Below are 13356 nucleotides of genomic sequence, written 5' to 3' on the forward strand. Positions count from 1 at the left end.
TAAATATTTACTATGTAACTTACATATTGACCCTAGCTCTGCACTCTGAAGTTAGGAACCAAGTCTAATTTATCACATCAGCTCTTCAGATTTGAAAACTCTTCTCTTGTTTTCTGAAAATTTTAAATTATGTAGTCCATTCATCATCCTCATCCATCTGTGGATTCTCCATAAAATCAAAACCAGAACTCTAGGTGTTCTTGCAACCTAAGATTACATTAACTAGGGGGAGCATCCCATGACAAGATTAACCCAGGTTGGTATTAATAGCACTTGAAATCCCTGTGTCTTCTTCACACGTGCTATTGTTCTTGGTATACTGTACTGAGGACTACTCCTTGACCTGAGTATACTATCGCTATACCTACAAAATGTCATCTTTTGGGGACTATTTTAGACTTTTGGATCCCAACTCTGCCTACTAGCATAATAACTATTTTTATAAAACCATTGTAATCCATAGATTTGATCACTGTTATTGTGTGATTTTTTTGCTTTAAAAAAAATGTGGACTAAGGACAAAGGCCTATAGCAAAAAAATATAAATCTCTCTGGAGAAAGGTATTGGTCTATATTGGTTATGAATCTTTCTACTAAAATTTACCTACCTGGTCCATCCATATATTTCTAATTCTCTGGTAATCTTCTCCTTCCTTCTCCCTCTCCCCCTTGAGACAGGGTCTTGCTAAGTTAATGAACTTGGACTCGAACTTGCAATCCTCCTGCCTCAGCCTCTTGAGTTGTTGGGATTACAGGCATGCACTGCCACACCAGGCTCTGCTAATCCCTTTAATCCAAGATCTATCTATCTTTTGAAATGTTATCTGCATCACAAAAATTTTATGGTTGTTTTGGCATGACTTGAGAGTTTATTAATAATCTAGATTTTGATTTAGAATAAAGTCTTTATCTTGCAAAATTCACTTTTTTTTCCTTTTGAAAATCATGCACATCTCCTGATAATTATACTGGATACTTTTTTACCTACATCATTAGAACTTCCTATAATTTCAGGATGTCCGAAGAGCTTTCAACTGTTTTAAATTTTCTTCCTAATTAACACGTCAGGCCTCTAGGTCATGGTATTAATTTTCTACAGCTACCATAGCAAAGCACCACAAATTTGGTGGTTTGGCATTTGATAGTTCTGGAGGCTAGAAGTCCAAAATCAAGGTGTCAGCAGGTAGTCCTTCTGAGGACAATGAAGGGGAATCTGTCCCATGCCCCTCTCCTAGCTTCTGGATGTTTGCTGGTAATATTTGACATACCTTGGCTTATAGAAGCATCACCTAAATCTATGTCTTCATCTTCACAGGACTTTCTCCCTTGTGTCTGTCTATAAATTTCCCCTTTTTATAAGGATACCAGTCATATTGAATTAGGGTCCACCCTACTCCAGTATGACCTCATCATAATTAATTATATCTGCAGCAGTGCTATTTCCAAATGAGGTCACATTCTGTGGTACTAGGGGTTAGGGTTTCAATATATTTGAATCACAACAATCATAAATAGCTTTTTTCTGACCCTTTTCTTTTTACCCATTATTTTAAGGTTTAAGATAAAAACTTCATATTTTTTTTGAGCTAAAATTTAGTAGTTACTTTCTCCTAAGGTTCCTGGTATTTCTGTTGTCCAAAACTCTTATCAAATTTTGGTTCAAGGTTGCAGTTCCCTTATTGCTTCATTTGCCACCTGAAAGTTTATACAGGTTGAGTATCTTTTATCCCAAATCTCAAATGCTTGGGACCAGAAGTGGTTCATATTTTGGAGATTTTTTTGGTTTGTTTTGTTGTTGTTGTTGGCTGTTTGTTTGTTTTATTTTGGAATATTTGCATAGACTTTACTGTTTTGAGCATCCTTAATCCAAAATCAGAAACTTTCTGAGCGTTTCAATCCTCAAAAAAGTTTCCAGTTTTGGTTTTCAGATTTTCAAATTTGGGATACTTAACCACTATTTTCAGAAAGGGAGGCTAATAATTTTTCCATTCAACTTTTGGAAGAATTCAACTTCCAGCAGATGTCTAGTTAGTTGAAGCTCTCCCATACAACACCCTGCTCATATATTTAGCCTTTGTAAATTTCATCAAGAACATGTTATCTATTCCTGTATTTGGCTAGGTGGCTTATAATACAAATTTTAACTTAAATTATCTCTCCTTTTGTGTTTTTAAGTAAGACCCATAGATTTTCTATCTGTTTCAACTACATTGTCTTCTTTTTTTATATTGGTGTCAGACTCATGGATTCCTTTATAGGAAAGGATGCCCACTAGTGATTATATTCTTATCATGAGTCCATTCTTTTCTAGTCACAAAAGGTACTTAGGCTGTTTTTACTCCTTTGGATTACATCTCCTATTTTATTTGTCTGTGACCATTCCATGCATGTCTGAGTCTATAGTTATTTCTGACACCCTTCCCAAGTGTTTTCTGCTGAAAATTACCATGAACTTAAGGTATTTCCTTGTCACAATTTTTTGCTCCTAACCAAGTAACTGTCCTTCTTGCATCTTAAGCTGGATCCAAAAATGCAAATCTCATTCTTTCCTCCATCTCTTAAGTCCTCACTCCCCAAGCCTCTCAGATCTTCCAGTGTCCCAGTGACTAATTGAAAGAAGAGATACTACTTTTTTCAACAACTTTGACGTGCTCTGTGATTATTAGATCATTTCTCTTCTGGAATAATCTTTCCTCCAATAAAGCAGTAACAACGGACTGGGTCAAGCAAGTATGGAAGGTCTCAAAAGATTCCCTATTGCATGAAATCATAGGCAGACACACATTCAAATTATCCAGAGCAAGACCAGGTACAGATGCTTCTGTGCCCTCCAAGCAGTTCATTTCTTTGTACCTACCTGCAAGTACAGGTCTCCAAAGAACTGAGTACCACTTCCCCAGAAATTTCTAATTCACCCTGTACGGGAAGAGTCACTATCTCATAATTCTCCCTCTTAACCTTTTCCTTTCTTCTCTTCTATTTTCACTGTATTTTGATTCTGTTCATTGTTATATAGTCTTAATTCTTTATTTTCTTCTTAATGATATTTACACTGTGTTCCTTTCCTGCTCAGATAAGTCAGAGTTGAGATTGACTGCCACCTTTTTTCAGTTAAGGAGATCACTTTATATTCAGCATGCATGTTGGTGAGTTCATAAAACAGGGACTTACATCCATTTTTTCTAAAGAGCCACTTAAAAATGAAGATGTTAGTCACATCACTTTTCATTTAAAGTTAAAAGAGCTTTTCCTTGGGGAAAGCATATATACAACTGGGAAATTGCATTCTTGGGTAGAAAAATACCATGAGAAAATGGTACTGTCTCTTAAATACTAAAATTTAATAGAGAAGTAGCCACATGGAGGCAGCTTTTTAATTTTCCATCCTTTTTATTCTTGTGGCCCTTTAAGTTCCTCTGCATGTATTATTTTATCCTTGAAGTAACCTCCAGAATAGATATTTTAAGAAACCGAGAGAGATTAAGTGACTTTGCCAAGGTCACACAGCAAACAGCAATATAACTGGTACTAGAATTAGCTCAGTATTGTACCATTTCAGTGCAGCATTTACTGAATGTATCTTGTGTCTCCTGCACTTGATTAGGTGTAAGGTTACACTGGTAGTAGGTTACCCCTCCCCCACATCTAACCTAGACATCCCTTTTCCTTCTGTCCTCTGTTCGGTCTCAACAGGGTAGAGAGGAAAAACACCAGTGCTTAGCGGGCACTCATGCTCTGAACAACAGTGTGTTCCTGTGCGGTGAATGAATTGCATTATTTCTTCACTGAAGCAGTCCCCTCAGCCAGTCCCTAGTAGACAGGACCAGTACCACATAATTGCTTAGGTCACAGTATATTAAAAGTTCATTCCAGTTACATTCAAATCAAAATTGCCGCCCCACTACTATGATATTAAGAAATTTAGGAAACATCTTCTCAGTCCTCATCTGTGAAGAGAAGATAATAAATAGTACTTAACTTTAGGGTAGTCATGTGAAATAATACAAGTAAAAACACTTAACATAGGAATTAGCTCATAATAGTACTCCAATAAATATTAGCTATTGCCTAATAATCTGCTGAAGGGGGAATAAATTCTACATTTGCTTTTAAACTGCAGTGAGCTTCAGCCAGACATGGTGGCACACACCTATAATCCTAGTGGCTCAGGAGGCAGAGGCAGGAGGATTTTGAGTTCAAAGCCAGCCTCAGCAACTTAGTGAGGCCCTAAGCAACTTAGTGAGACTTGTTTCTAAATAAAATATGAAAAGGGGCCAGGGATGTAGCTCACTGGTTAATTCCTCTGGGTTCAATCAATCCCTGGTACTGAAAAATGAAACAAAACTTTAATGAGCTTCACTGATCTAGGTCTAGAAGGCAGAAGGCCAATAACTTTGAAACGCTTTTCATAATGAATCGCAATAAGAAATACATTTCTATCTATATGGATACATATTCATTTTATATCACAATTCAGATATTAAGCCACAATGCAAAATGCACATATGCTAAAACAAGTTTCATGAAACAGTGTTCATCTCTACCCTGTGCAATACACATAGTATTTTCAATTGTAATGTTTCACTTTAAAAAGAAAACTACTGATTTGACTTACTACAGTGATTTCACAGGCCACTAAGGGGGATCCTGCAGTTTGAAAAAACATTAGTCTAGGCCCTTGACTGGTGTTAAATGCTCAGGTCATCTAGGAATCACTTAGGAAATGTAAGTAGCCCTTACTACCACCAATGCAGTACTGATTCCTGTAGTTAAATCACTTCCAGATGGGATTTCAGTTCTTAAAATCTTTTGCTGGCTGCATTTCAGTACAGGTCATTTTATCATTGCTGATTTTATGCTAAGTGAATAAGCACTTGGCATTTTTTAATTAATGACTTTAAGAATATGCTAAGTGTTTTCTGTTTAATACTTTTCTTTTCACTTTTTCAGTGCAAATAATTGAGTTGATATAGTAGAAACTGATAACAGCTCACAATGTGTTGATTTGCAAAAGAGAATAATCAACAAATTCTTTGAGTGCCTGTATGTTGGACTGTCAGCATGGATACATGAATAAACATGTTAGGTCCCTGCCTTTGCAAGCACGTAATCTTGTAAAAGAATATGCAGATAATCATAATACAATGTGATCTGAATTCAAACAGAGCTTCTTACAACTCCAAATAGTCAGGAAAGCCTTTCAGAGGAGTTAACCCTGTATCTGAATCTTAAGGGATAATGTCAGTTAAAGAAATGGAAGAAATTATAGCAATCAGAGAGACTAGCATAAGAAAGTGTGATGTACTAAGGGCCTAGTATCTTGGAATCAGGAACCACTCAGACTTCATTGTATCAACTTAGTGTCCCACATTCCAGCAGGGACACTTTGGCAGAAAGAAGAGCAGTCAGCCAGCATGTAGGAGGCCCAGTGCTTTTGCCATGCAGTCACAGGCCCAAGTTCTGCCTGTCCTGTGGTCACTAGTCACTTCCTTTGTACTATTAGCTAGCATTTCTACAGTCCTTATTTTCTGACTTCCTTTGGCCCCAGAAACCACGAATACTCTTAATTTTCTGCTTCCACAGGAGTGATATAGGAAGGGAAATCACTTTGATTAATTTTTCTTTTATCTTATAATTATGTCATATTTTATGCAGTTTGCATTGATTGTATAGCTTAATAATACTGCTCTTAAAGTAGGCAACACTGAATACAGAATAATTTCCCTTAATTGACTTGAGTCATTTCTTTGCTCAAAAAATGATGTGACTGATTAGTATTTTGGTTATTACCAGGTAAAGTTTGTGTTCTTAACAAAACTCCGTTGGGAAAAAAAAAAAAAAACAATATTACTCAAATTACAAAAGTATTATCTCTAATACTGCTGATCATTTTGGTGTAAATAGGGGTTTTAAGAGAAGCCATTACTTCAGTCACCACAAGCTGTCTTATTAGTATTAGTCATTGTCACAGGATCATGAATTCTTAATGCTTATAACTCTATTTATGGAAAATAAACATAATTTCCATATGAAAAGAACAGAAGGAAGATAATGTGGCAATGCTTAATGCTTTGCTGCAAAAACATGCCCTTAGTTATTCCAAATGGTTGCTAGAGCTTTCCTGGTATGATGACCTTTCTCAAAGAACAAATACATTGAACATCACATAGCATTTGCCAATGAATCTCCTTCAAAACTAGGGCCAGTGTATCCCCAGCATTTACATACATCTGAAATTCCTTAATTTTATTATATACGCTTGTTTCTGACTGAATGACAATCTTCAAAAGCTTATTCCATTTGGTATGATTTTTTAGTGGCACTCTCTGCTGTGCTGTCCATTTCATTGTGCTTACAGCATTTATAAACAGGTGCTGAAATTTCATTTAACAGGCACTCAGTTCATCTTTTTTGTGACTGTGCAGCTTTTTTGTTAATTAAATCTTCTACTTTAATTGTATTTATGTTTTTCCCATATGTTAACTTATCTCAAAAATTAAATAGACTGTTCTTCTCTTATTCAACCTGCTCTCATGCTTGCTGCTGTATACATTTCATTTCTCCTATGTCTTTAATCTTACCACCAGTGCATGGGTACAGAAATAAATGTTTTATTCAGTCAGATCCCAAATCTTCAGCTAAGGGAAGAGTCCATAATCAAGGTACTGTATTATGTGTCCTGATGTGTCACTCTTTCAAACCATCTTCATATGAAAGTATGTCACAAGTGACTTTTTCACGTGTTTGTCAAATTATATCCTCTATTCTCATTTACATTCTGAATTTCTTGTGATTCCATTTACAAAAAAATACACTTGCCATAATCTGAGAAAAGCTTATGAATTATATAGAAAGATACATTCATATCCTTAATATATCCTCCTAATATCATAAATACTGATGGCAAAGAAGATGTGACATTATCATGGTGCTTTCTAGTCACCTAGAAACACAGTTTGATTTGTCATTGAGCAAAGAATAAAGCTTCTTACACAGCCTTTCCAGACTTGAAGAAGAGCCCTACTTTTAGGGAGGTCCTCCACCTGTGACCTTGTCACTGGGACGAACTCCATTGCCACAGGCATTTATGAGGGACTCTGTTGTTTTGAAGGTTCAGTAGTGTGAGTCACAGTGGAGAATTATCATATGCCTGTGTGTTTGGATATTTAATATTTAATGGTTTCTCTTACATATAGAAATCCTTGATTTTTCTAATTAATATAAGGTCAATTTTTATCATGAGACTCTTGTAGCTATTTAACTTGGCCTTTCTCTTGGAGGACATCTACTTCCTAAGAGTCAATGAAATGCGTATTATTGAATGTACAACATTATTTTTCATATACTGGAAAACCTACAGTATAATCTTTACTTATTTAAAATTGCATTATTTCGGTATGATGTACAAATGTAAGTTCTAAATCCAGTCTCTAACTTTAGATTTAGGAAGTTTCTAGTTTACATTTTAACCTAGATTTCTTGTTGAGTTAAGTAAACAGGCAGAAGAATGTTCCTCCCTTCTTTCATGAACCCTGAGATGTTCTCCCTCCTAGGCTTCATTGTTGCCTCCTGTTTGCATTTTGTTTCCAGTGTCAGTGTACTCTTTTTACTTGTGATTTTAATGTTGATTTATAAATACTAATCTACATCAGCATATAAAAATGGGATGTGAGTGACTACTTAGGTCCTTCTGAGTCTAAAATAAATGATTTTGAAATGCAATTTTGAGTAATGCTTACATTGCAAAAATAAATGCTAAATGACCATTGTGATTCATGAATAACTCACTATTATCTCTAAAACTGTGGCTCCAGAACATGTATCTGTTTCTTTACCCAGTGGCATTCTCACATTGAATTGTCTCATTCGATTCTTTTGACTTTTATGAAGGTGTATGGGCAAGTCTTCGCTCCAGCACTCGCTTGATCAGCTCTCCAACATCCTTCGTTGATGTTGGTGCCCGGCTGGCAGGCAAGGATCATTCAGCCTCCTTCAGTAACAGCACCTACCTACAAAACCAGCTCTTGAAACGCCAAGCAGCCCTTTATATATTTGGTGAAAAGTCACAACTAAGGGTAAGATTTTTTTTCCTCACTTAGAAAATTTATGGATATACTAAGGCAGTTTATAAAACCTGTCAAGCCAACTTTTCCAGAAAAATTTTTATAGTATGATTTCTAACCTGTAGTTAATAATCTCAAAAAATAGCTCTCTTTATATTTATATATATATGTATACACACATACACATATATGTATCTATACATATGTATATAGATAGATATCTGTGCTTATGTATTAGTCATGAAAATAAAAATATATTCATAACCTCTAAAATATCAGCCTATATATCAGGAAATATTAGGAAGTTTGCATACAAAAAAGAAATAATGCCTATTCAGGCTGTTTTTTCCATTATCTTTATCTTGAGTCAGTTTCCACAGAAATCTGTGCCCATGGCAAAACAGATGTTTTGTTGTTGTAAATCTATCAATACAGAAAACTACAGGAGGGCAGAAAGAAGGATGGAGGGAGGAAAACTATTCCACTACACATAAAGGCAAGGGAAGGTCAAGGCTAGGTTTTCTAAGTAATATTTCTCAAACTTTTTAAGTTCGTATTTATAGAAACACATATCCTAAGATATGTCAGAAAATTCAAAATATTAAATACTAATCAGTCTCATTCTTTTTGGAGGGAGGTGGGTGCCTGGCATTGAACCTAGGGCCTCACACATGCTTGGAAGCACTCTGCTACTGTATATATCCCCAGACCCCTGTTTTGAACTATTTTTCTGCTAAAGAGTTTCACTATGCTGCAATCTTAAACTGTAAAGATAGTCTCTACCTCCAAAAACAATAGGAATTCTTCAAGTTCAATGTTTCCATGAAATGTTAGAAAATAAATTTTAATCTCTATTGAAAAGTGTATAGGAAATGAAAGTTATTTCTTTCAGAAATCCCCTCAAAGTTTAGTACTGGACCATCTACACAGACCTTTGGCTGAACCATAGAGCAGAGACTGGAGCACTATGCTCTCAGCAGGATCCCACATGCTCAGGCGTAAAGATGCCAGTGACTGAGTCATCTCTTCTGTAGCATGCTGGCGTTGCTAGCTCTTTTCCCACTACCTGGACTGCTGCAAATCACTTAGTCACTAACCTTTAGGTAGAGGGCACAAAACTGCTGGGTAATGCTCAGTTTTTAAATCTTCATACATGTCTTCTGATATAACAGATAATTTTATATCTAGAAAATAGTTGGAACTCTTCAACAGCCATCCAAGGTTGCTTACTCAGCTTCCTTGGCACCAGTGTCTTTCCAGAATACAGGACATTTAACATGATCGGAGTCATTTCCCAAAGTTTGGTTCCTGAATGCTCTCCTTCTCTTTTCCCTGCCTATGTTAGTCCTCAGATTAGCTGCGTGATCATGCATATTTGAGTAAGAAAGATGGACCTCTTGGGACCCTTTCTTGCTTCCTTCCCTTTTACTTTCTTCCTTCTTCCCTGCCATCAATAAAGTACTACAATTTAAAAAAACAACTCCAGCCAGATATATTGGCATACTCCTGTAATCCCAGGGATTCAGGAGGCTAAGGAAGGAGAATTGCAAGTTCAAGGCCAGCTTCAGCAACTTAGCAACTTAGCTAGATCCTGTCTCAAAACAAAAAGGGCTGGAAATATAGCTCGGTGGTAAAGCATTGCTGGGTTCAATCCCCAGTACCAAAGTAATTAATTAATTAAAATAAAAGTACTGGAGATGTAGATAGAATGCTCCTGGGTTCAATCCAGTACCACAAAAATAAAAATTAAAAAAAATTGCACCGCCTTGGCACAAGAGTTGTTAACAATTATATATATTCCACTTAGTTTTTTTTATTAATTTTTGTATGTAGAACATGACTCTATATCTGTCTGATATGTGCCTCATTCTAGCTAACATTGCTGTCCACATCTTTGTCTGCCAAAAAAGGAAGCATAAAGGAAAGCTAGTGAGTGACAGAAATTTATTTGAAAAACAATTTTGATTTTTGACCTTCTTTATATTTTTAAATTCATAATTATTAGTAGTAACAAATTCCTTGTAACCCAACAGTGTGTCTCAACACTATGCTTAAAAACTCCTAGTTTATAAGATAGACATAGCTAGCTCATGGATAGGTGGAAAATAGGAACCTATTTTTCCTGAAAACTAAACTCTTTTAAGGAAACACCTATCAGTTCCCCTCTTGCCCTGTGGGAGTTCTTGTTTCTATGCACACTTGAATAAATCCTACTCTTACACTCACACACAAAAAAATAAAATAAATAAACTCTTATATCTTATAAAAGGAGCATCATAAATTCAAGTCCAGCCTAGGCAACTTAGCAAAACCCATCACAAAATAAAAAATAAATAGAAAGGACTGGGATGGAGTTCAGTGGTAGAGCCACCCTAGGTTCTGGGTTCAATCCCCAGGACTGGGGTGGGTGGTGGGAGACAAACCTTTTTTTCTGGATGCATTTTAGAAATGCTATTTCCTAATATCATAATAACTTTTTCCTTTAAAAATTTGAGAATTTTTGTTTCCTTTTAAAAATTTAATAGACCTTCCTTAAAAAAATAGTCAATATAAAACATTAAAGAGACCCTATATATAAGTCATTGGCAGTGGTTTTTTTAATTTGTCAAATACATATAACAAAATATACCATTTGAATCATTTTTAAGTGTACAATTTAGCATTATTAAGTACATTCACATTGTTGGACATACAACCAATCTCCAGAAGCAGTTTTACTACTTCTTTTTAAAAAGAAGTGATCTAGTAGAATAATTTGAGCATAATGAAAGAAAGTAGAAAGAATCTGAGAAAATTAATTCATTCTTTGGCATGAGAAGTTAGAGGATTTTTTCTTTCTTTTTTCATACCAGGAATTGAACCCAGTGGCACTTAACTATTAAGCCACATCCCCAGCCCTTTTTATGTTTTATTTTGATAAAGGTTCTTACTCGTTGCTTAGGGTCTCAATAAATTGCTGAGGCTGGCTTCGAACTCAGATCCTCCTGCCTCAGCTTCCTAAATCACTGGGATTACAGGCAAAAGTCACTGTACCTAGCAAGTTATAGAACTTTTAAATTTTCTTTGGAACTCGGCAACTAGACTATCAAAATGAAACACACTAATGGGCCAGTATCGCATTCTTTAATTACAAATGCAATGTTCATACTTCACCCAGAATAAATTCCATGTGGATTAAAGATAAAAATGGCAAAGGACTCAAATAAACATAGGTGATATCTGTTTCATATTGAGTTAAAAAAAAAAAAAAAGGGTACCAAAGCTAGAAACCAACAGTCTTTCATGCTTTGTTGCATATACTTTCTTATTGACTTTTTTAAAGTAACCATAATGTTAGAAGATCAGGGCAGTGATAGTGATTTTTATTTTTCACAATGTTTATTTCTTTTTCATTTTCATAATGAATATATTTTACATGAATAATAAACTAATACCTGGATGTCTACAGAATTTAATTTGTACAGTTCTGGAAGCCCACAGTGTAATACCTTACCATTACAACGTGCGTCTTGGGAAGGCCAAGTTACACTGTTGGATTAGCCATACTGTCCATGTGTCATTAACTCTTTAAATCTCCAGGTTCATGACCTCAGAATTGGTTATATTGGTGTTATCAGCTGCATCAAATTCCTAACAGGAGTCTCTTTATTTATTTTTTTTTAATAATGTATTTTTTTTATTGTAAACAAATGGGATACATGTTGTTTCTCTGTTTGTACATGGTGTAAAGGCATACCATTTGTGTAATCATAAATTTACATAGAGTAATGTTGTTTGATTCATTCTGTTATTTTTCCCTTCCCCCCACCCCTCCCACCCCTCTTTACCCTCTATACAGTCCTTCCTTCCTCCATACTTGCCCCCCTCCCTAACCCTAACTCTAACCCTAACACTAACCCTACCCTCCCCCCATTATATGTCATCATCCACTTATTAGCGATATCATTCGTCCTTTAGTTTTTGAGATTGGCTTATCTCACTTAGCATGATATTCTCCAATTTCATCCATTTGCCTGCAAATGCCATAATTTTATCATTCTTTATGGCTGAGTAATATTCCATTGTATATATATACCACAGTTTCTTTATCCATTCATCAATTGAAGGACATCTAGGTTGGTTCCACAGTCTGGCTATTGTGAATTGAGCAGCTATGAACATTGATGTGGCTGTATCTCTGTAGTATGCTGATTTTAAGTCCTTTGGGTATAGGCCAAGGAGTGGGATAGCTGGGTCAAATGGTGGTTCCATTCCAGGTTTTCTAAGGAATCTCCACACTGCTTTCCAGAGTGGCTGCACTAATTTGCAGCCCCACCAGCAATGTATGAGTGTACCTTTCTCCCCACATCCTCGCCAACACCTGTTGTTGCTTGTGTTCTTGATAATCGCCATTCTAATTGGGGTGAGATGGAATCTTAGGGTGGTTTTGATTTGCATTTCTCTTATTACTAGAGATGCTGAACATTTTTCCATATGTTTGTAGATTGCTTGTAGATCTTCTTCTGTGAAGCGTCTATTCATTTCCTTAGCCTGTTTGTCGACTGGATTATTTGTATTCTTAGAGTTTTTTGAGTTCTTTATAGATTCTGGAGATTTAAATTCCTAGAATGACAGCATTCCTAAGCTAGAGTCTGCCTCTAGAAAGGACTAGATTTGCCCTTCCAGGCAAACCACTAGACCTTTCACCATGCTGACATGGTGATCCACACAGTTGACTTTCTTGATCCACTGCAGCCTCTGTAACTGGTGGCCTCAGCTAACTTTTATCAGCATTACCCTATTGAAAATCTTTTACTTATAGCTTTTCATCTGCCTAATTCTCTCTTTATCCACAGAGCTTCAAGGTAGAATTTGCTTTAAATTGTGAGTTTGTTCCTGTTGAATTTCATGAAATCCGACAAGTGAAAGCCAGTTTTAAAAAGCTGATGAGAGCTTGTATCCCAAGCACCATTCCTACTGACTCAGAAGTGACCTTCCTGAAGGCTCTGGGTGACTCTGAGTGGTTCCCACAGGTAATATCTGGGGCAGCTTGACTTATAACTCAAAGAGAGTTCGAGTAGATATACCAAACCAATACTTGAGAAAAAAAAATTTCTTTCCCCACCCCTCACCCCCTTTGTTGTGAGCCATCTGTAAAGGCCTTTAAATTTCAGGAAACTGTGTGATATAGAAGGTGGGGGATAGGATTTATTGATCACCAGTTTTTATGTCTGTATAATTGCAAGTTTGGTATCTGTAAGATGCTAAAGAGAAGAAAATTATTTTATGTGGGAAATTGTTGATGTCCAGTAAA

At 36.0% G+C, this 13356-nt stretch overlaps 1 protein-coding gene across 1 annotated transcript in view; it reads left to right on the forward strand.

Annotated features, from left to right (window-relative positions):
- The window catches only part of SBF2 (SET binding factor 2), a 494106-nt gene that overhangs the window by 448337 nt on the left and 32413 nt on the right, over positions 1-13356 (forward strand). Inside the window, 3 exon segments of the mRNA XM_079104301.1 lie at positions 6588-6662; positions 7891-8075; positions 12899-13075. Of these exon segments, the coding sequence (XP_078960427.1) occupies positions 6588-6662; positions 7891-8075; positions 12899-13075 (437 nt within the window).

The sequence above is a fragment of the Sciurus vulgaris genome (assembly GCF_902686455.1).
Source record: "Sciurus vulgaris genome assembly, chromosome: 11".
NCBI lineage: Eukaryota > Metazoa > Chordata > Mammalia > Rodentia > Sciuridae > Sciurus > Sciurus vulgaris.